At 38.8% G+C, this 22,132-nt stretch overlaps 1 protein-coding gene across 5 annotated transcripts in view; it reads right to left on the bottom strand.

Moving 5' to 3' along the window:
• The window catches only part of NEK11 (NIMA related kinase 11), a 277,182-nt gene that overhangs the window by 154,873 nt on the left and 100,177 nt on the right, over positions 1–22,132 (bottom strand). For all 5 annotated transcript variants that reach the window (XM_043968528.1, XM_043968529.1, XM_043968526.1 and 2 more), the window contains exon 6: positions 20,942–21,068. In XM_043968528.1, coding sequence (XP_043824463.1) covers positions 20,942–21,068 — 127 coding nt within the window. The remainder of the gene's footprint in view (positions 1–20,941; positions 21,069–22,132) is intronic.

The raw sequence follows: 22,132 nt of genomic DNA, 5'->3' as shown, positions 1-22,132 counted from the left end.
TTCAAATCCGGCCTCAGACACTTAACACTTACTAGCTGTGTGACCCTGGGCAAGTCACTTAACCCCAATTGCCTCACCCAAAAAAAAAAGAAATTATGAGCAAGATCATTTTAGAAAAACCTGGAAAGATTTCAATGAACTAATGCAGAATGAAGTCAACAGAAGCAGAAGAACATCGTATACAGTAACAGAAATGTTGTACAATAAACAACTGTGAATGACTTAGCTATTCTCAACAATATAATGATCCAAAACAATCCCAAAGAACTCATGATGAAAAATACTATCCTCCAAAGAAAGAACTGATGGTGTCTAAATACAGATCTAAGCATACTACCTTTCTTTCTTTCTCTTTCTTTCTTTCTTTCTTTCTTTCTTTCTTTCTTTCTTTCTTTCTTTCTTTCTTTCTTTCTTCCTTCCTTCCTTCCTTCTTTCCTTTCTTTTTCTCTCTCTCTCTTTCTTCTTGAGTTTTTTTTCCCACAAAATGACTAATATAGAATGTTTTACATGATTGCACATGTATATCCTATATAAGGTTGCTCACTGTCTCAGAGATGGGGAAATGGAGGCGGTAGAGAAAGAATTTGGAACTCAAAACTTTCTTTAAAATGTTAGAATTGTGGGGGCAGCTAGGTGGCACAGTGGATAAAGCATTGGCCCTGGATTTAGGAGGACCTGAATTCAAATCCAGCCCTAGACACTTGACATTTAGTAGCTGTGTGACCCTGGACAAGTCACTCATTACCCTGCAAGAAAAGTTAGAATTGTTTTTACGTGTAATTTGGGGGGAAATAAAATGTTATTTTTAAAAAAGAAAGAAAAAAGCCTCCAAGTCTCTTTCAGGGTAGGAAAAAGACAATACTATCTCCTTGAAACTACTTCTCCTAGAAACCCATGAACCCAGGCTGTGAAACCTTCTTCCTGCCTGCAGAATCCCTCTTTCTTGAAGCCCTGCTAGACTGACACTTATTAAGCATCTACCATTTAAGGCACTGTGTTTGTCACTGGGTACACAAAGATGAAAAATAAAAACATAGCACAAACTAATAGGGAAGACACAAGAACAAAAATGAATAAAGAAAACTCCACTGGGAAGAAATCACTTTAAACATCAGTAATCAATCATTTCATGGTCTGTTAAGTATATTTTTTTAAATTGTGCAACAATAATTTGAAAATATTCACATGACACAGGCTCCTCATCTCCTTACAGAGAGGCAATGGACTCAGGATACAGATTGAGACATATATATTTTTTTGAACATGGACAACACAGAAATTTGCTTTGCTTGACTATGCATATTTATTTCAAGGGATTTTTTTTCTTTTTCAATTGAGGGAAGGAAGTGAGAAGGAGAGGAATTAGCTTTTTGTTCACTAAATAAAACAGAATTGAATGTATTAAATTGTTGTCCCTTTAAAATAGGACAGTGAGCATCCAGAGCAAACTAATACTTTGAGTATCAGAAATAAGGTAGCTAATGAAAAGGAGAACTCACTGTCCACAAATTTCTAAACACCTTGGAAAGGGAGATGGTTACTACTAAAGCAGCTCTGAAACTCCCTTTGTCCTGGAAAAGAACCAAGTGTTCTCAGAGGCAGAATGGATTGCCATGCCAGAAAGCACCCTTAAAGAGGGCAGCTAAGTGGCACAGTGGATAAAGCACCAGCCCTGGATTCAGGAGGAATAAGTTCAAATCCAACCTCAGACGCTTGACAATTATTAGTTGTGTGACCCTGGGCAAGTCACTTAACCCTCACTGCCTCCCCCCCAAAAAAAAACAGAAAGAAAGGAAGGAAGAAAACACCCTTGAGCATATTCTTTTTGATGGACCACAACAGGAGATGGGGAAACAGAGGAAGGACAAGGAACTTGGAGAGGCAAGCACAGCATTTCTTCTAGTAAGTAATATTCTGTCCTGTCAGAGTGAAAATCAGAGTAAGTAGAAACCTGAGGCAGAAGTAAGGCTAATGGGGTTTTTACACAGAGTCACGAGCATAGAGGAGCCTTGGGCAAGCCTAGAGAGAGCCACAAGTGATGTTCATTTTACTCAGACCCTGCCCAGTTCCAATTTCAAGAGTAGTCTTTTTTCAAGAAACAAGTATAGGTGGGATGGGGCCATCCATGACCCCATCCAAAGGAGCCAGGACCAGTGCTTTATCCACTGTGCCACCTAGCTGCCCCAGATTAAATTTTGAAAAAAAAAAATTATCATTTTTTTCTGGAATGCCAATTGTTAAACATTTACCAGCATGCCCCTGCTCCTACCAATGAGCAAAGGACACTGAAAGCCAGAATAAAAAACCTGAAGAGAGGTTCACCCAAAGAGGAAGACTATTTCAAATAAGAAGATGAAATTAATCCAATGGCAAGACACCACATTGGGAGCTTATTCCACTGGGAGAGAAAATTATAAAAAAAAACCTGAGATTCCTACAACTTTACCAATCAACCTATCAATCCACCAGCATTTATCACCCACAGTGTGTCAGGCCAGATACTAAGTGCTGAGGATACAATGAAAAATCAAAAATGGCTCTTGTGCTCAAGGAGTTTACATTCTAATGGGGGAGACAACATAAATAAATCAGAACATACAAAAGACAATACAGAATAGACTGGCTTGGAAATTGAGAACACACCTGGTGACCTGACTCTGGAGTCTAGATTAAAAAGTAAGAGATTGGGGGCAGCTAGATGGCGCAGTGGTTAAAGCACCGGCCCTGGATTCAGGAGTACCTGAGTTCGAATCTGGCCTCAGACACTTGACACTTACTAGCTGTGTGACCGTGGGCAAGTCACTTAACCCCCATTGCCTAAAAAAAAAAAAAAAAAAAAAAAAAAAGTAAGAGATTAACCCAAGAGAAGGAAGGTGGAAGAAGAGCTAGTTCTCTAGCCTAGTTTTCAGGAAGTAAATACTAGAACTGGTTGATTGAAAAGTGAATAGACAGAATACTCGGAGTGACTGATATAATTTTCCCTCCCTTTTTTAATCAGTTGATTTTGTTATGCTTTGTAGTAAATTATTTTAAAATATATAAGAAAATGGGGGAATGTGTTGTTTTCAGCAAGGTGGGAGGGAAATGTCATGTCCCCTTCTAAAAGCTGGGATCGAAGTAAGGATACCCAGTCCCAGAAGGAAATATGGTGAAAGCTAGAGACCAATAAGTAATAGCAGCAAAAAAGCCTGGGATTTGCTAGAAGAAAATAGCATTTAGGATCTGGTCATGTTGGAGGAGAAAAGCCCTGGTGACAAAATAATGAGGTTTTCTATCTTTACAGAAAAATCATAATTGGGTGGGAAAGTGCAATATATTCTATGTGACATCTATGGGATGCCTAGCTATTCAGACCTCAAGGATATAATTTAGGTAGCAGATTCAACTTAGAATCTAAAAGTCAATGTATGTTGATCCCCGATTCCACAATGTATAAATTCAGGACTTGTACCTGGAAATGTCCCAGGCAAGACTGATTATTTTAAAGATAAAGGGAATGAGTTTATGTCATAAAGTAATAAGAATGAATGTTTGCTCTTTTATTTAAAAACGCCATCACAGAAATGACTTTGTGAATTTTTGTATAAACAAAGAAAATAGTGAGACATTATCATAGGGATGGGGGAAAGCAGAGAAATATAGAAATACATGGCAAAGATTAACCATCTTCATGGTAAAATTGTCAAGAGTTATGTATAGGGGGCGGCTAGGTGGCACAGTGGATAAAGCACCGGCCCTGGATTCAGGAGTACTTGAGTTCAAATCCAGCCTCAGACACTTGACACTTACTAGCTGTGTGACCCTGGGCAAGTCACTTAACCCCCATTGCCCCGCAAAAAAAAAAAAAAGAGTTATGTATAGCAGGCAAGTGAGGCACTTTATATGAATTGTTATTGCATTGATTTTGAACAGTTGATGTTCAAGAAATTCTAGCACCCTGAAAATGTGATTTATAAAGAAATTGACCAAGGAGTGGAATGTGTTTTTCTTGCTATGATTTTTTTAAAAATACAATGATTAAATATCACTAGAAAAATATTGTTAAAACCAGAGGAAAAAACTCTCATCCACAATGAATAAATATATAGTATTGGTTCAAACAGAGACCATTCCTTTAGGCCATCCCCTTACAATAAGAGCTATTTTAAAAGAAAAAAAATCTAGGTCTATGCTGAAAATTAATTACACAAAAAAATTACCACATAAAATTGTTTACTATGAAAGCTGTTTGAGGGTTGTTGGGGTTTTTTGCATTTCTTTCAAATGCTCTCTGGTTCTTTGCATCAAATCATTCATGTCTTGCCAAGAACAAAATGATAGTTTTTACCCAGATGTTTGGAGAAAGTGTCCTCTATATTCAGATTGATGTGACATTCTTTGAAATACTAAAATATTTAGGCCCTCGATATATAAACTATTCTCTAGAAAGAAGTCAGGCACTCCCAGAATTTACATTCAACCATCACAGCTTCAAGAGGCTCTTTCAATACCTGGATGCAATAATGTTACAATTGATACTCTAGTCACGTGGATGCTGGAGGTGCCGTGGCACCATAATAAAGAGCAATGAGCATGGACTGAGAGGACCTAAATCTGAATCCTGACTCTGTCCTTTATGACCTGTGTGACCTTGAACAAGTGACTTCACCTCTCTAGGCCTCAGTTCCCTCATCTGTCAAATGAGGGGGTTGGACTCGCTGTCCTCCAGAGCTCCAAATCGCTTATCTTAGGATCCAGCTAACGTGACTTCTACATATATCTAACATATGTCCAGTTCCTTGGGTCCATACCGGACCCTTGCAATGCTTCACAAATACCAGTCGCTGGATTATTGCAAACCCATTATCATGACTGGAAGAACAAATCCAAGAACACACCCTCCTGCTAATGGCAGAATAGCAATGTAGGAAGCCAGAATGTTCTTATTATACCCAGCTTATGAGTAGTTTTGACAAATATATGCTTTGTGATTTTTTTTGTTGGAATTTAGGATTTCATCAAAATAGGAAACTCTTGATAAAGGAAACTATCTCTAATGATGGAGATCTGTGATTCCTCAGTCTAAAAGAGTTGCCTGGGGCATTGAAGAAGATTCTTGCTCAAGGTGAAGCAGCAAGTTTCAAAGTCAGGATTTGAACCCGAGTCTTCGTGACCCTAAGGCCAGCTCTCTACCCATTACCCCAGAGGTGTCAAACAGGAGGCCTGAACCAGGGAACTATTTAACAAAATAAATAAAAAATATAATAGGACATAGATAATGTTAACATGTGGTTTTCTAGTGGCCCCTGTTTCTATTTGAATTTGACACCAAGCTGCTGCTTGGTTAGTGAGTTAAAGTAATATAGGTCAAGATCCTGAAACAAACAGTAATCCTCTTTCTGCCACTTCTTCACCATACCTTTGTGTAGTATGTGTGCATAATTCTTTTTTTGTTTTGTTTTGTTTTGTTTTTAGTGAGGCAATTGGGGTTAAGTGACTTGCCCAGGGTCACACAGCTAGTTAAATGTCTGAGGCCGGATTTGAACTCAGGTACTCCTGACTCCAGGGCTGGTGCTCTATCCACTGTGCCATCTAGCTGCCCCCATAATTCTTTTAAAAGGCAACAATTCATCTCTAACATATGGACTCTTTTTTTCCCAAGTTAAATAAGTAGTTTATCAGGAAGTGATTTCCCAGGGGTCAAGAGCTACTGAAGCAAGTCTCTGTTGGAGGAAAGATGGGGAAATTCCAGCTTACTAGGCAGGGTGGATGTTTTGCTTATCTTTCATTTTTGAAGAGGTGCATCTAGGTGGTACAGTGGATAGAGCACTGGCCCTGGAGTCAGGAGGACCTGAGTTCAAATCCAGCCTCAGACACTTGACACTTGACACCAGCTGTGTGACCCTGGGCAAGTCACTTAACCCTGATTTCCTCAAACATGTGGAGCCATCTATAGTCATCCTGATGTATATCTTGCCCCTGGATGCAGCTGGCTCTGGAGGAGAGAGTGAGGTTGGCCACCTTTCACACCCCTCTGTCACTTAAATCCAATTCACTGCAAGTCATGACATCACCTCCCAATGTCATGGTCCTCTTAGAGAATGAAGGACGAACAACAATATTTTCAAAGAGGACCAGTGACATCATGATGTTGGGGTCATGGAAAGGTGTCTTTGGCTGTGGCTAATCAGTCCAATACAGAGTGGGTAGTCAGGGTTTGAAGCTTATTCCACTCAAATTATGTAGAAGAATATACTTTTTTTTCAAAGATGAATCCAACTCAGACTCAGGGACTTATAATGCTGAATCAGACCATTGTATTCAATTCAATTTGGTCTTTCCAGTTAAGATAAAATGGGGGAACGGTGATTGGCTCTGAATTTCTTGGGGGGAAAATAGCTTCTAGGTTTTCATGGGATTTTACAGTCTCAAGAGGAGTGAAACTAAGGATCTTCCAAAGGTCCATGAAGAGGTTCACGGTGTCATGAAAAGGGTACAACACATTACAAATGAACAATTACAAAGCAGAAGCAGTGTAAAGCCCATCATCAGAGAAATGGGAGACTGGAGAAAACAGAGGTGTCAATCACACAGCAAAAACAAAGGATAACTGATGGGAACCCCATGTGCCTTACTGAGGCAACATCCAAGGAATAAAAGGAAGTCTCCTAGTTCACTGGGTTGACCCTTATAGAGAATTAACAAAAAGATATGGATGTCAGCTTCACAGAATGGACTGCTGGAGAAATGCCTCTATTGATGAAAGTATAGATCCACTGACATAATGGGGTAAGGTCTTGGATTAGCTCCCTATTAACTTCTCTCCCCAAACACCCAAGTTTCTATTTGTGTTGTTGGCTTTTTCCCCCTCCTGAATCTTGAGCAGATGTTGCCAATAACTATGTCTTTTGCCTTAAGGGATTAACAAAGGTTGTAGAAATAGATTTTAAATTTAATAAGAAGTTTAAACTATTTTTACTGATGTACATTGTCCTTAATTTACGTAACATGCTTTTGCGCCCTGAAGGCTGCACATCCATATGGCATTATTTATCATTTTCTACAGCTTTTAGTGTTCCTGTTAGAAGCAACTATTAGTGAATGGAAATTGAAACTGACTTTGGTTAAAAACAAACACCAAGCCCAAGTGCATGTTCTGTGTGTCTCTGTTAGAGAAGCTGATGCTCTTTATAATAAATACCATAAATTCTAACAGAGAGAATTTGGTTTTTTAATATGCTTTTAGAAATGGTTACAATTTTCATGAGAGGGCTGTTTCTTGAAATTAAAGTTTTACTGGCTTATACTAAATGATACAATCATGGAATTGTTTACTAGACAGATACTAGAATGAAGCTGCCTGCCTGGCTCCCCAAATTTTAGAATATTTTCTAAAGAAGAGGAAGGATATAGCTTTGTTTTCTTTGGTCCCCTCAGTATGAGGGTATTTTCTTAAACTGGATGAATGCTCTCTGACCACACAAACTCATTCACTGACTTCTCATCTTCCTTCTGCCCCTTCGACGTGTTTGTCTTCTAAGGTTATATCCCTAGTTCTCTTCTCCCCTCTCTCTACACTCTCTCTTAGCCATCTCATGTTCTCCCAGGGCTTCAAGCACTAGAACTTTGTAGATGACACCTAGATCTATCACTCCATCCCCTGTTTCTCCCTAGAGATCCAGTCTTATATTTCTGACTGGTTCCTGGACAGCTTCACCTGGTGTCCTAATGGTGCCTTAAATGAGGAGGGAGGGAGAGGAAGAGGAAGAGGGAAAGGGAGAGGGAGAGGGAGAGAGAGAGATTGATCTATGGCTATAGGGATCTTTTGATCCCACAACCAGGGAGAGAAGGAGAAAGGAATCAGGCCAGTCATCTCATCACTGGCTTGCATTAATTAGTTCCAGAATGACAACAGTAACCATGAGAACATGGTCTACTAGAGTAGGGCAGCAGTGGGAACTGAGATAAAGGACAAGTATGAGTCTTAAAGTACTGGTCTTCTGTAGCCGTTCACAGTTATGGTGGAAAGTATACTGGACTTGAAGTCAAAAGATCAGGGTTTCAGGTTCACCTCTGCACTAATTAGGTATAACAGGCCTCAGTTTCTTCATCTATAAGATAAGGATGATATTGTTTGTGCTGCCTACCTTGCAGAACTGTCCAGAGGCCCAGATGAGATAATGTATGCAAAGAACCTATAAAATGCAAACTATTCAAATCAGCCATAAAGTGTTATATAAACATGAGCTCTGTGTGTGAGAGTTATAAGACCTTTCAGATCGGTGTGTATATTATGAGTGTGTGTGTGTGTGTGTGTGTGTGTGCTTCACATCTGCTCTTGAGCATCCAATAGCATAGGATCCCTATGACCCTGCTTGATTCTCCTTTGTTCTTGCAGTCATTCAGCTAACTATATTCCAGGCAGGGGGAAAAAAACAGGTGAGAAAACAGTTAAGGTGACATAGAGGAAAATATGGGCTTTATCCAGAAGCCAGAACATGATTTGAATTTTCTTTCTTCAAAGTACAACCAACTGTGTCTAGGTAAGTAAATCAATTCCGGAGAGACTTAAGTTAAAAGAGGCACTGAGCAATAAATGGAAGACTGAGATCAGGTGCAATCTAGGCCTATTACACCTGAACTCCATAAAATTACCATCTGTCTAACTATCTGGAGGATTGTTGCAGCTAAGGCTGATAATGAATTGCAAATATAACCGGGACAGTGATTTATCTCAAGGCAACCCAAATCATTCTTAGCTCTATGTCATCACAAAATCTGCAAAAGTCCTGAAAAGAAAATAATAATAATAATAATATCCTGGTAAAACATTCAGGATTCCTGAAAACTTTTCTGTTTTAGAATCTTTTGCTCAGTGGATAGAGCACCGGCCCTGGAGTCAGAGTACCTGAGTTCAAATCCAGCCTCAGACACTTAACACTTACTAGCTGTGTGACCCTGGGCAAGTCACTTAACCCCAACTGCCTCACAAAAAAAAAAAAAAAAGAATCTTTTGCTGATCAATTCCATTTAGAGGATTTTCAGACTTGGAAATAGATACATTTAGTTTATTCTGATGTGTCCATATCTTTCATTCATTTACTCATTAATTTATTCATTCAACAAGCATTTATTAAACGATTAGTAGGTGCCAATACTGTGATAAGCATGGAGGATTAGGCAGGAGGAGCCAGATTGCAGACTTCTGTTTTCTTGCCCAGTGTCTCTTTTAACTTACGTCTCTCTGGAATTGATTTCTTTGCCTAGACACAGTTTGGAAAAAAGAAAATGCAAATCACATTCTGGCTTCTAGATAAGACATATAAAAATTCACATCATAAATGAGAGGAGCAAAGAAAAAACTGCCTTTTAGATCTATGTAGAGGGGAAGAGTTCATCACCAAATAAGGGCTAGAAAGAGTCACACTAGATAAAATGGGCAATTTAATTATATAAAATTTAAAAGATTTGTGCAAACTGGAAATAATTTAAATTAGGAGGAAAATAAGAAAAATCTTTACAATGAGTTACTGTGATAAAGCTCTCATATCCAAGATAGGTAAGGAATTGATTCAAATATATAAAACTAAGTCATTCCCCAGTAGAAAAACGGTCAAAGGTTATGAACAAGCAGTTTTCTCAGGAAGATATCCAAGCTATCAACAATAATGTGAAAAAGTGCACCCTCAATAATTATTAGATTGAAATAACTTTGAGATTCCATCTCATATCTATCAGACTAGCGAGAGGAAAATGGCAAATGTTCAAAGGGCTTCAGGATAACAAGAATGTTAGTACACTGTTGGTGGATCTGTGAAATGTTTGAGCCATTCTGTAAAGCAATTTGGAACTATGCCCCCCCAAAATTACTAAATTGTGCATACTCTTTTTTTTTTTTAATTTATTTATTTATTTTTTTTTTTTTGCAGGGCAATGGGGGTTAAGTGACTTGCCCAGAGTCACACAGCTAGTAAGTGTAAAGTGTCTGAAGCCGGATTTGAACTCAGGTACTCCTGAATCCAAGGCCAGTGTCTTATCCACTGTGCCACCTAGCTGCCCCCAATTGTGCATACTCTTTGACCCAACAATAAATAGGCCACTTCTGTACCTATATCCCAAAAAAAATTAAATTAAGAGAAAATAGACCTACATGTACAAAAAAAACCCTTTATAGTAGCTTATTTCATAATGACCAAAAATTAGAAACTAAGGGGAGGACCCGTTGGAGAATGTCCAGACAAACAACAGTGTATGAACATAATGGAACATTATTGGGCCAGAAGAAATCACAAAATGGACATTTTCAGAAGAAACGGGGAAGATTTCTTTGAAAGGACACAGACTGAAGTAAGAAAAATTCCAAGAACAATCAATACAATGAAAATGTTATCTATCCAATATTAAAGAGAAAAGCAACTTTGAAAAACTTTATAACTCTGGTCAATCAAATGACTAACTATGTGTACAGAGAACTGAAGCTAAAACCTGCCACGCTCCTCCTGCTAATGAGGTGATTAATTTAAAATGCTGGGAGACACATGCACCTTCAGGTATAACCAATGTTTTTGCTGCATTATACAGGTTTATGATAAAGGTTTTCATTTTCTTTTTCTTTTTGAACAACTGGGTGGTATATCAGTGGAAGGGAAAGATCATAAATGCACATAAAAATAAATAAATTTGTCAAAATTATATCTATATATTGCTACTATATATATTGTATAATTACTTTGTTGCAACTATATACGTGTGTGTGTGTGTGTGTATACACACACACATATATAGTAGCAACAAAGTGATTCTCAGTGTGTTTGTGGAAAAACACAACCAGGGTCTACCACTGAAGGACGGAAAGGGAAGAGAAAGCCACTAGCTTAGTTTTATTGTATACTAATATATCAAGTGCCTACCCTTGGTATAGTACTTGTACATAGCAGTATTTAATAAATGTTCACTGAATTGAATTTAATAGGAAAACATACATCCAGTACCTACTTATGTCTGTTTTGGACTGGTCTTATATATTTGTGATTGTTCCCTATATATCTTGAAATATAAAGATTCTTATCAGAGATATCTGATGCCAATTTTTTTCAAAATCTGTTTTTATTTTATTATCTTTGTGCAAATGATGTTTAATTTCATATAATCAAAATTATCTATCTTATCTTTCATGATTACCTCTATTCCTTTGTGGCTAAGATTTCTCTCCCCAACTATAACTGTGAGAGGTATCTTAGCCTGACTCTCATCTAATGTTCTTTGAATGACCCCTTAATATTTAGGTCATTTATCCATTTTGAGCTCATGGGGTAATATGTTGGTCTCAATCTCATTTTTCTCCAAATTCATTTCACTTTGCCCAGCAGTCCTTGTCAAACTGAGAGTTCTTCCTGAAGTAATTTTAGTTCTTGAATTTATTAGTAAAGTCGATTAAGTCTGATTCTTCATTCTAAGTAATTTTGGTTCTTGAGTTTATCAAATACTGAGTTAATAAAATCAATTATATCTGATTCTTCATCATCTAGTCTTTTAAACTCATCTTTTCCTATTTTTAATGATTACTGCTACATATCTTTTTGTAGAGTAAAACCAAGTTATTAACAAGAGCATTAAATTTTCATTTAATCAGTGGTCCAAATATAAGTTTTGGACAAAATTCAATTTTAGCAAAAATTCTTCCTGAGTACAGATAATTGAATTAGACATCACGGGTTCATGTTAAGAGAGTAGGTTTTAAATTAGATCAAGACAAGACCTGCTATTTTGGCCACTCTGCACATTTATTAAACACAAGGTGCCAGGCATTATGCTAAGTGCTAGGAATACAAAGAAATGGAGGCAGGCGTAGTCCTTCATGCCAAGGAGCTCACAATCTAATGGGAAATAAAAAATACAGAAATTGCACATACAAAATAGATTCTATATATATATGTATATATATATATATATATAGTATAAATGAGAAGTAATCTAAGAAGGAAGGGAGTGGGGGGAGGGGAGGGTTGTATGGGAGAGACCTCTGGCAGAATATAGACTGAGCAGAGTCTTGAAGGAAGCCAGAGGAGTCAGAAAGAAGTGAGGGAGAGCATTCCAGGTTTGGGTGATAGCCACTGAAAAGGCAAGAGGTGGAGTGTCATGTGCAGAGTATAGATGGAGAGTAATGTTTAAGATGATTACAAAGGTAGGAAGGGATCAGGTTATGAAGGGCTTTGAATGCCAAACAAAGAATTTTATATTTGGTCCTGGGGGTGACGGAAAGCCACTGGAGTTTATTAAGTATTGGGGTGATGATACGACACTAGTGCTTTAGGAAGATCACTTTGGTGTCTGAATGGAGGATAGACCAGAATAGGGAGAGACTTGAGGCGAGGGGATCACACAGCAGGCTGCTGAAACAGTCCAGGCATGAAATACTAAGGGTCTACAACAGGTGGCAGATATTTGAGTGGTGAGAAGTATAACAGTGCTGTTATGAAGTTAGAACGAACAAGACTTGGAACAAATTGGATTTATGAAGTGAGAGTGAAGAATTGAGGCTATATTGAGTCTGGAAATCTGGGTGAATGAAAGGTAGGACAGTAGCACCCTCAACAGTAATTAGAAAGTATATAGGGGTGGCAGGAGTTGTGGGGGCAAAGAATATTCATTCTGTTTTCAACATGTTGAGTTTGATGTGTCTATGGGATATCCACTTTGAGATGTCCAAAAGGCAGGTGGTGAATATAAAACTGTAGCTCAGGATACAACCTAAGTCTGAATATTTAGTCTAGGAATCATCTTCATAAATGACTATGAGAGTTGATAAAATGACTAAGAAATATAGTATAAAAAGAGAAGACAACCCAGGACATAGCCTTGGGGAACACCCATGGTCAGTGGGCATGACCTGGATGAAGATCCAGCAAAAGAGACTGAGAAGGAACTGTCAGACAGGTAGGTAAGAGAATTAGGAGAGAAAAAGATCAGAAAAACCTAGAGTAGAGCAAATCCAGAAGAGGGTGATTGATGGTACCAAAGGCTACAGAGAAGTCTACAGCAAAGAGATCTGAGAAAAGGTCATTAAATTTGGCAAACAAATGTTGGTAACGTTGGAGAGAGCAATGTCAATTGGAAGATGCAGTTGAAAGCCAGATCACAGAGGATTCACAATCAAGAGAGAGGAGAGGAAGTGGAGGCACTAAGTATAGATGGCTTTCTAGAGAAGGTTAGCCAGTAAGGGGAGAAGACCTATAGAACAAAAACTGGCAGGGATGGCTGGACAAAGTGACGGTTTTTTAAGGATGAAGAGATATGTCCACATTTGTAGACAGCTAATAACTTACCTAGGGTCACAGAGCCACTATATAGAAAAGACAGGAGTTGAACACAGGTTTTCCTGGCTTTGAGGACAGCTTTCAATCCACTATGCCATAGTTCAAAATTGTTTTTAATTGTTTAAAATTTTAAAATATATATATTTTAAATAAAAATTAAATTTTAATTTTTTTAAATTTAAATTAAAAATTAAGTTTTTAAATAAAATTCCTATTGTTACAAATCAGATAGCATGAAAAGCCCAAATGGCCACCATGTGACTAACCATTAACAGTTTTCATTTTTTGCAGTCAGCCCTCCAATTCTACAGCCATTTTTGAGTAAAAGTGCTCTGGGCTCTGTTCAATGGAATTCAATGCTTCAAGAGATACACTTGAAAAAAGTCAGAACTAAGGCAGGACAGGATAAAGCAGGTGCTTTTCATTCCTTCTAAAGAACCTGATTTCATAGGTAGGCCTCCATTTGCCCCACTCCTTGATCCCAGTGACTTGTGAGACTCAATTCAATGCTGAAAATCAAACACTAGTAGAAATAGTACTGAATCTGGAGGAAAAGGATTGGGATTATAATCCCAGATCTTTCATTAAATAGTCATATGGCCTTAAGCAAACCACATAACCTCTATTAGTTTCCTTATTTGAAAAACGAGAAGAATAAAAACTGTACTACCTTCACTTCACAGGGTTGTTGTAAAAATCAAATGAGATAATGGACACAAAAGACTTTGTAACCATAAAGCACTATCTAAATTTAAGTTACTGTCATTGCTACCAGTTTTTCTAACACCGTATATTCTGCTTTAAGTATCTCTTACTCCTAGAAACCAGAATAAACTATATTTTAAGGAATGAAAGAAAGGAAGGAGGGAGGGAAGGATGGAAGGAGAAGGAGAAGAAAGGAAGGAAGGAGGGAAGAAAGGGAAGAGAAAATGAAGGATGGAAAGAAAGGATTGCATTAAAATATAAATAAAATTATTTTGCCACATTCTGCTCTGCATACATAGAAATAAAAAAGAATGGCAGTGAGTTATTCAAGCATGTTCTAAAGATTATTTTCATTTAATAACAAACAAACAAGTTTGCTGATTTTCAAAGGAGGAAGTTCCAAAGTCAGTTTCAAGTGTACTGCTATCATAAAGCTCAAAGGTATATGGCACATCTTTTAAAGGGAAATTTTGCAATAAAAGTTCTAAGATATCAGGAAAAAACAAATAAGCAAATCGTAAAATCAGCAAATCCATCTACTTCCCTGAGGAGCCAAGGAGGACTGTCTAAAATTTAGCACAGTTCTAAGATAAGATGGTTATCTTGCATCTGTTAAATACCCTGGGGAGTTTTACATGTATTTATGTTGACTAGAAAACTTTGATAAAATTTATTTTTTTTTTAAAAAAAAAAGGTTATTTGAGAAGAAAAGTTATTCCTTCCAAGTTGTCTTCCCAAAATAATATCAACACCTCTTGGTCAATGTATAAAATCAAAGGAAGACCTAATGGCAGATTTTTCCCTTTTTTTGCCATATTTCTCTCCCTTAAAATAATTCTTAAATATCTCAAGGAGGGGGCAGCAAGGTAGTGCAATGGATAAAGCACCAGCCCTGGATTCAGGAGTGCCTGGGTTCAAATCCGGCCTCAGACACTTGACACATACTAGCTGTGTGACCCTGGGCAAGTCACTTAACCCTCATTGCCTCACACACACAAAAAAAAAAATCTCCAGGAACATTATCTCCTCCACCCAGCTTAGCTGCCAGCTTTGGCTATGGTTTACCTCAATGCAAGTAAGAAGATTAGACTGTAGTGGATAGTGGTCATATACCACACCGACAGTTCTATACCCAGGACTACTTGACCTTTCCTTTTCTAATCTTCTCCCCAGGCTGCAAGTTCTGTCCTGGACCTTCCTCAAGTCTGGTTGGATTTCCTTTGATGCCTTAATCACTTTCCAACAACTTCCTGTAACAAAACATAAGTCCCCTGTAAACCCTGACCACCAATTCCTAGAGCAAATGTTTAACTGTATCAATAGATCAACCACCAGGCATTTATGAAGTGCCTGCTATGTAACAGGAAATGCGCTAAGCACTAGGCAAACAGGGGCAAAAAATATTCTTTGTGGGCAGCTAGGTGGCGCAGTGGATAAAGCGCTAGTCCTGGATTCAGGAGGACCTGAGTTCAAATCTGACCTCAGACACTTGGCATTTACTAGCTGTGTGACCTTGGGCAAGTCACTTAACCCTCATTGCCCCGCCCCCACCCCCCAAAAATGGCCTTTGCCCTCGAGGAGCTGCCAATCTAATGGGGGAGACAACAGGCAAGCTATATACAAGACAAATAGGAGAAAATTAACACAAGGAAGGCACAGGAATTAGGAGGAGTTGGGGTGGGTGTAAGAAGGCATAACTTTAGTTGGGATTTAAAAGGAAGCCAGGGCAGTCAGTAGTTGAAGAAGAGGAGAGAGAACATTCCGGGCATGGGGGACAGCCAAAGAAAACGCCCAGAGATGGAATGTCTTGTTCTTAGGAACAGCGGAGAGCATGGAAGAGTACAAGACAGTGTAAGGTGTAAGAAGACGGGAAAGGCAGGAGGGGACTAGGTTAGGAGAGGATTTTGTACTTGATCCTAGAGGTGATAGGGGGCCACTGGAGTTTATTAAGTAGGCAGAGGTGACATGATCAGACCTTCATTTTAGGAAAGTCACTTTGAATGGAGGATTGGAGTGGGGAGAGACTTGAGACAGGCTGACCCCCCCCCCCACTGCCAGCAGCTATTGTAATAGGCCAGTCATGAGGTGATGAGGACCAGCGAGAAGGGGGTGGCTGAGTTAAAGGAGAGAAGGGGGCAAATTCAGGAAATGCTGCAGAGGTGAAATCAACAGGCCCTGGCAATAGCTTGGACATGGGGATGGATGTGAGTGAGGAGTCCAGAGACTAGGAAGATGGTCTTGCCCTATAGAGTAATAGGGAAGGATGTGGCAGTCTAGAAAGTCAGAATCAGAGTTAGGGAGAGAATGAAGGTGTCCAGCCTGGTTCTCTCCCCAAAATGAAGACTCCGGGAGGAATTCACCAGGAGGAGAAGGAGCAGACATAGCAGGGGGATGCTCCAGGGTAAGGAAGTTCCAGGGTAAGATGGAAACTGAGGGATGGTAGCAAAATCCAGATAGGAAAAAGCAAAGTTGGGAGGGCAACACTAAACAGAGTTTAAATTTTATCCTGGAGGTAACAGGGAGCCACCAGAATTTATTAAACAGGGAGAGGGGTGGTTCACACCACTCTAGGAAAATCCCATTTCAAGAATATTGTAAGTATAATATTTACAGTCCTTGGTGCTAATGTGAAATATATCATTTACTCATGATTATTTCCAGATTGCAATGAAAGCATTCGGCTATAAACAGATGTTTCACCACTGAAACCTACAGCTGAGTTCTTAACCTTATCAGACCTGAATTTTCTCCTAGGGCCTCCCGGAGATTGCCCATCACACTTTGAGATCCATCACTGTAATTAGAAGTTCACTTTTATTCTTGCCATTCTTGGCTTTACAGTCGAAATTTCATTAACAGAGAAGGCCATCTTTGATGTGGATATAATCAAAGTAATTACCATGTTCATATTAAGTTTGTGATTTGGGGTTGAGGGCTGCTGGCTTCTCGGCTCTCATCTTGTGGGGTAGGAAATAATCTCTATGAAAAGAGCGTCCTTGATCACATTGCAAAGAGAAGATGCAGCTCCCATCCCATGCTTCACATCACCCTAGAGGTTCTGACACGTGAAGGTCGGCTTGGCTCAGATATTTCTGTGACTGTGTGACTGATATGTCTTCAATGAAGTGCAAGGGACTGTGACTGTTTCTGATGTTCTATGTACACAAAGCGTGGGTGTTGGAAATCACAGATACTGCTGAGGACAAAAGCATGTTCTGGGTTTGCAAAAAGCATATATGGATCTTCTGTCATTAGATGTCATCTGTCAGATATAAAAGCATGTCAATATTTGTCGAGAAGAGGAAGCTGTTTCCTTCTTTGCTGCAAGGAGGACCGAGAAATAAAATGATAGGAGAGGATATATGGGTAGAGGATCAGAGAGACAAGGGAGACCATGGATTCAGGGTGGGGAAAAACTTCAGGGTCATCGGGTCCGACCCTGTCAGTTGGCAAGATTAGAAAACTGAGTTAGGAGAATTGTCCAAAGACACCCAACACAGCTGTGGCTTAAATTCCCTGAGCCCAGATGCAATATAATTCCCACTGAATGAGGCTTCTTCCCTATTTATCTTCCCTATATATCTCTTTTATTCAAAGTGAACCAGGTAAATAGGCAGACCCAATGACCACTACCATGTAAATAGGAAGACTAACAACAGCTACTGCTCCTACTATCACAAAGCTGAATGTGGTAAATTAGATTTATCAAGCTTAGTCCGGGAGAAGAGAAAATGAACCTCTTTCTCCTTCTTCACAGAAGTGGGGCACTCTGGGTGTGGAACGCTGCATGTGCTGTCGGACTTGGTAAATGTGTTAGGGTTTTTTTCTTCTTTCCTTTATTATTTTTTGTTAAAAGGCATGATTGATTATTTTAAAGAAAGGAGATTGTGGGACTAGTAACAATCCCTCTGTAACAATTAATGAATGCTAAGTGTTTTATGGGACCCATCAACATCTTGCAGACCCTGTTAATGGACCTGAGTTAGCAGACCTACTGGTGCTTAGAAGGGTTAGGGAGAAGAGACTCTCCTTAATTGTACAAGGATAGGCAAGGACAAACAATATTCCATTTGGTTAACTTATAACTTTAACTCGGAGGAAAAATGGACTCAATTCCAAAATTAATACAGCATAAAATTAGTTAAACTCCTACAGTAGAAACTAGAGCTATTTTCATAAATATAATCTTATATTGACTGATTAGAGCATTTACAATTCACTCTTATTGTTCATCCTTTGTTTTCAAACAGGATCAATGACATTATGGGTGGCCTCTTGACTCATGCATGAATTAGATTTAAGTGAGGCAGATTTGCACAAAGTCATCAGCCTCACTCTTGCTTCTAGGGTCATACAAGTCCAGTGGCAAGACAAAAATCAAGAAGGCTGGCAATGGCCCAGGATGCAGTGGATGAGCCCACTGGTGACTTTTACTTACATTCAAGTGAAAACAATTCATGAGTTTACTGAATCAACATAGAATAATAGGCTTTGAGACAGGTCAGAACTAGATCAAAGAATTATTCTTGTCTGTCATGTTCAAAACCTGATAGAATATCTCTTTATCCTGAAAACAGGAGTCCGGTAAAAATTTCCATATGATTATTATTTTTGTCCACAATTAGGAGAAGGTAATTTTACATTTTATATTTTTTTTAAAAGAGAAGCAGTGGGGCAGCTAGATGGTGCAGTGGATAGAGCACCGGCCCTGGAGTCAGGAGTACCTGAGTTCAAATCTGGCCTCAGAACGTTGACACTTACTAGCTGTGTGACCCTGGACAAGTCACTTGACCCCAACTGCCTCACTTAAAAAAAGAGAGAGAGAGAGAGAGAGAGAGAGAGAGAGAGAGAGAGAAGCAAAAAGTCCCTTCTATTTGGGGTCCACATCTAAGTTCATCGGAATACAAAATTATTAAATTGTTACAGTCATGGTTAAGTTGCCCCATCAATACTTAGTAACCTGAAATATTTATGTACCACATTCTTTTTTTTTTTTTTTAGTGAGGCAATTGGGGTTAAGTGACTTGCCCAGGGTCACACAGCTAGTAATTGTTAAGTGTCTGAGGCCAGATTTGAACTCAGGTACTCCTGATTCCAGGGCCGGTGCTCTATCCACTGCGCCACCTAGCCGCCCCTATGTACCACATTCTTATAGTATTATATGATCATAGATTGCAAGTGGCCTCAAAGTTCATCTACCACTCATTTCACAGATGGGAAAACTGAGACCCAGAAAGATTAAGTGACTTGCCCAAAGTCACACAGATAGTTACAGATTTGAACTCAAGTTCTCTGACTTGAAATCTAATACCCTTTCCCACAGTATCATATTACTTCCCAATGAACTGTTTTCTAAAATAATAATAACACTGATATAATGTTTTAAGATTTATAAAGAACTTTACAAATATTAACCCATTTTATTCTCACAACAGCCCTGGGAGGTAGGTGCTATCATTATGCTCATTTTACACATAGGGAAACTGAGGCAGGTAGTGGTTAAGTGATATGCCCAGCATCACACAACTACTAAGTATCTAAAGCCAGATTTTAATTCACTTCTTCCTGACTCCAGGTCCAGCGCTCTATCCATTGCACTGCCTCTGTCTGTAAAGAGCCCATATCTCTCTTGTTCTTATTGTTTGGTGGTTTCAATTGTGTCTGACTCTTCGTGACCTCATTTGGGGTTTTCTTGCAAAGATGCCGGAGGGGTTTGCCATTTCCTTCTCCAGCTCATTTTACAGATAATGAAACTGAGGCAAACAGGGTGAAGTGACTTGCCCAGGGTCACACAGCTATGAAGTGTCTGAGGCTAGATTTGAACTCACGAAGATGAGTCTTCCTGACTCCAGGCCCAGCATTCTATGCATTATGGCGCCACCTAGCGGCCTTTATCTCTTACAAAAGAATAAATGTTGGGAACATTTTTCAGAAATGATTTTGAATAGAGGCTTAAACTGGTTTCATGATATGGGCTAAGGACTCCCTGGCACATTAACAAAGGAATCCTTTCACTGCACCTGTCTCACAAAACCCAGGAACTTTTCAAAGGAAAGTTCTTAAATGCATCAAGATGAAAAGAACGTCAAAGAAAAGTAATGCACTTTCTAAGAAGGTGGCACATAATTTTAAAATGAAAGCCAACCGTGTAGTTAAAACCAAGCATGCCTTCTAGTTCCTGTCTCAGAGATCTGTTCACAGTTTGTTTAATGTCCATGTCTCAATGCATCTTGAGAATTTCCCTTAATGATGATGGTGATGGGGCAGCTAGGTGGCACAGTAGATAAAGCACAGGTCCTGGATTCAAGGGGAACTGAGTTCAAATCTGGCCTCAGACACTTGACACTTACTAGCTGTGTGACCCTGGGCAAATCACTTAACCCTCATTGCCCCTCAAGAAAACAACTCCCCCCAAATGATGATGGTGATGTGGAAAATAATAATGACCTATATTTATATATCACTTTAATGTTCAAAGGGCCCTTCACATCCATTATTTCATTTGATCTTCCCAACAACACGGAAACATAAGTAATAAAAGTATTAACAACCCCCCATTTTACAGATAAGGAAACTGAGGTTGTATCAGAGGACGGATCTGAACTCAAATTTTTCTAACTCTTAGGTCTGTGTTCTTTTGACTACATGAAGCTGCCTCTCAAGAAAACACCACAAGTCAATTAAACTCAAACGAAGCAAATGCTCTAAATCATTGTAAAAAATCTTCTAAAATCTGTTTAAAAGTACAGAAAAAACCCAAACACCAGGATATCGAGATCTTCTTATTTCCCCTCATGTCAAATAATTATTCCTTTGCAAAAGGGAGAAAAACGGATGCTTCTCACCTGCCAGTGGATGGAGATCTAAGCACAAGGCAGAATTCTTTCCTACACTCACTGCAAACAGGATAACCCATAAGGAATAACAGACGGCTCACTCACCAAATGTCAGACTTGGTGTCATAACCTTGATGCTTCAGTGCCTCTGGACTCATGTAGTAAGGCGTCCCAATGAAAGTCGTCGCCAGGTCACATGATCCCATTAAGAGCCGGGAGACTCCAAAATCCCCTCAAAACACAATTAATTTTGTTACTTTTAAAAGTCAACCAGTTCAATTCAATTCATTATTGTACCCTAGGAATGAACGGAATTAACATCGACTTTCCTTTAAAAATATTGTTTTTCTTTGTTTCAGGGATTAAACATGCACCACACTGCTCTCCACACAAGGCCCAGAGTTCTAGGGAAAGAGCCCTCAGCATACTGGACGGACTTCATGGGAAAACAGTGCATGGAACACTTAGATGAGTACCTTCATCGAAGTATCCATTGAAATACTCAAGCATATTATTTCTCAAAGAAAAAAAACTAAGACATATTGTTAATTCCACAACTACATAATAAGAGCAACGACCTTAATGCTTCAAAGATTTGTTATTTCATTCTCATGACACCAGAGAAGCTCAAGGCACATGTACAATTTTAGAAGATGGTCTTCAAAGGCTGGTGAGGCCAAAAAAAACCAGTCACTCCTCTGCGGACGAAGAAGTGATGAACCTCAGCAGTAACCAACACCTACTTGGCCAACGATGGAGTCTTCCTTAGAGAAGAATCCTGAGGAAATGAACATCTGGTGCAAGTGAATCATGTGGCACAAAGACAAAGCTAAATTTGACATAGTCGGTAATTTTGGCAGAAATAGGGAAAGTTTCGGCCTCATCAGCAAAAAGGAAATTCCATGTACAAATAAAAACCTATGGTTTTCCAAGGCAAAACTGTAAAATTTAAATATATTTCTGCCAGTTGCCTCCTGCTTATTCTTGTCTAATTACTATTGCTAAGTTTTTATGTTTGCTTATTCTAATCAAAAAATAGAAAAGTTTAGATTAATAAATCCAGTAACTAATCGTTGAGGGTTGATATTGAGGTCTATATAATTACCAGAAAGGACAAAAGGTTAACAAAACTATTTTATCCACACTTTAATTATCTGTAATAAGTACTTGTGGACATGAGAAAATAAGCAGAGAACCTGTAGTAATCCATTAAGCCAGGAGACAAGTCCAATTAATTTCAAATTTTCTACATAAGTGAGCATATACTTTTTTCTCCCATTTAGAGAGCATAGGTTA

This window comes from Dromiciops gliroides, chromosome 5 (assembly GCF_019393635.1).
Source record: "Dromiciops gliroides isolate mDroGli1 chromosome 5, mDroGli1.pri, whole genome shotgun sequence".
Taxonomy (NCBI): Eukaryota; Metazoa; Chordata; class Mammalia; order Microbiotheria; family Microbiotheriidae; genus Dromiciops; species Dromiciops gliroides.
Note: the sequence above shows the minus strand (reverse complement) of the source record. Positions and strands in the feature narration are given on the sequence as shown.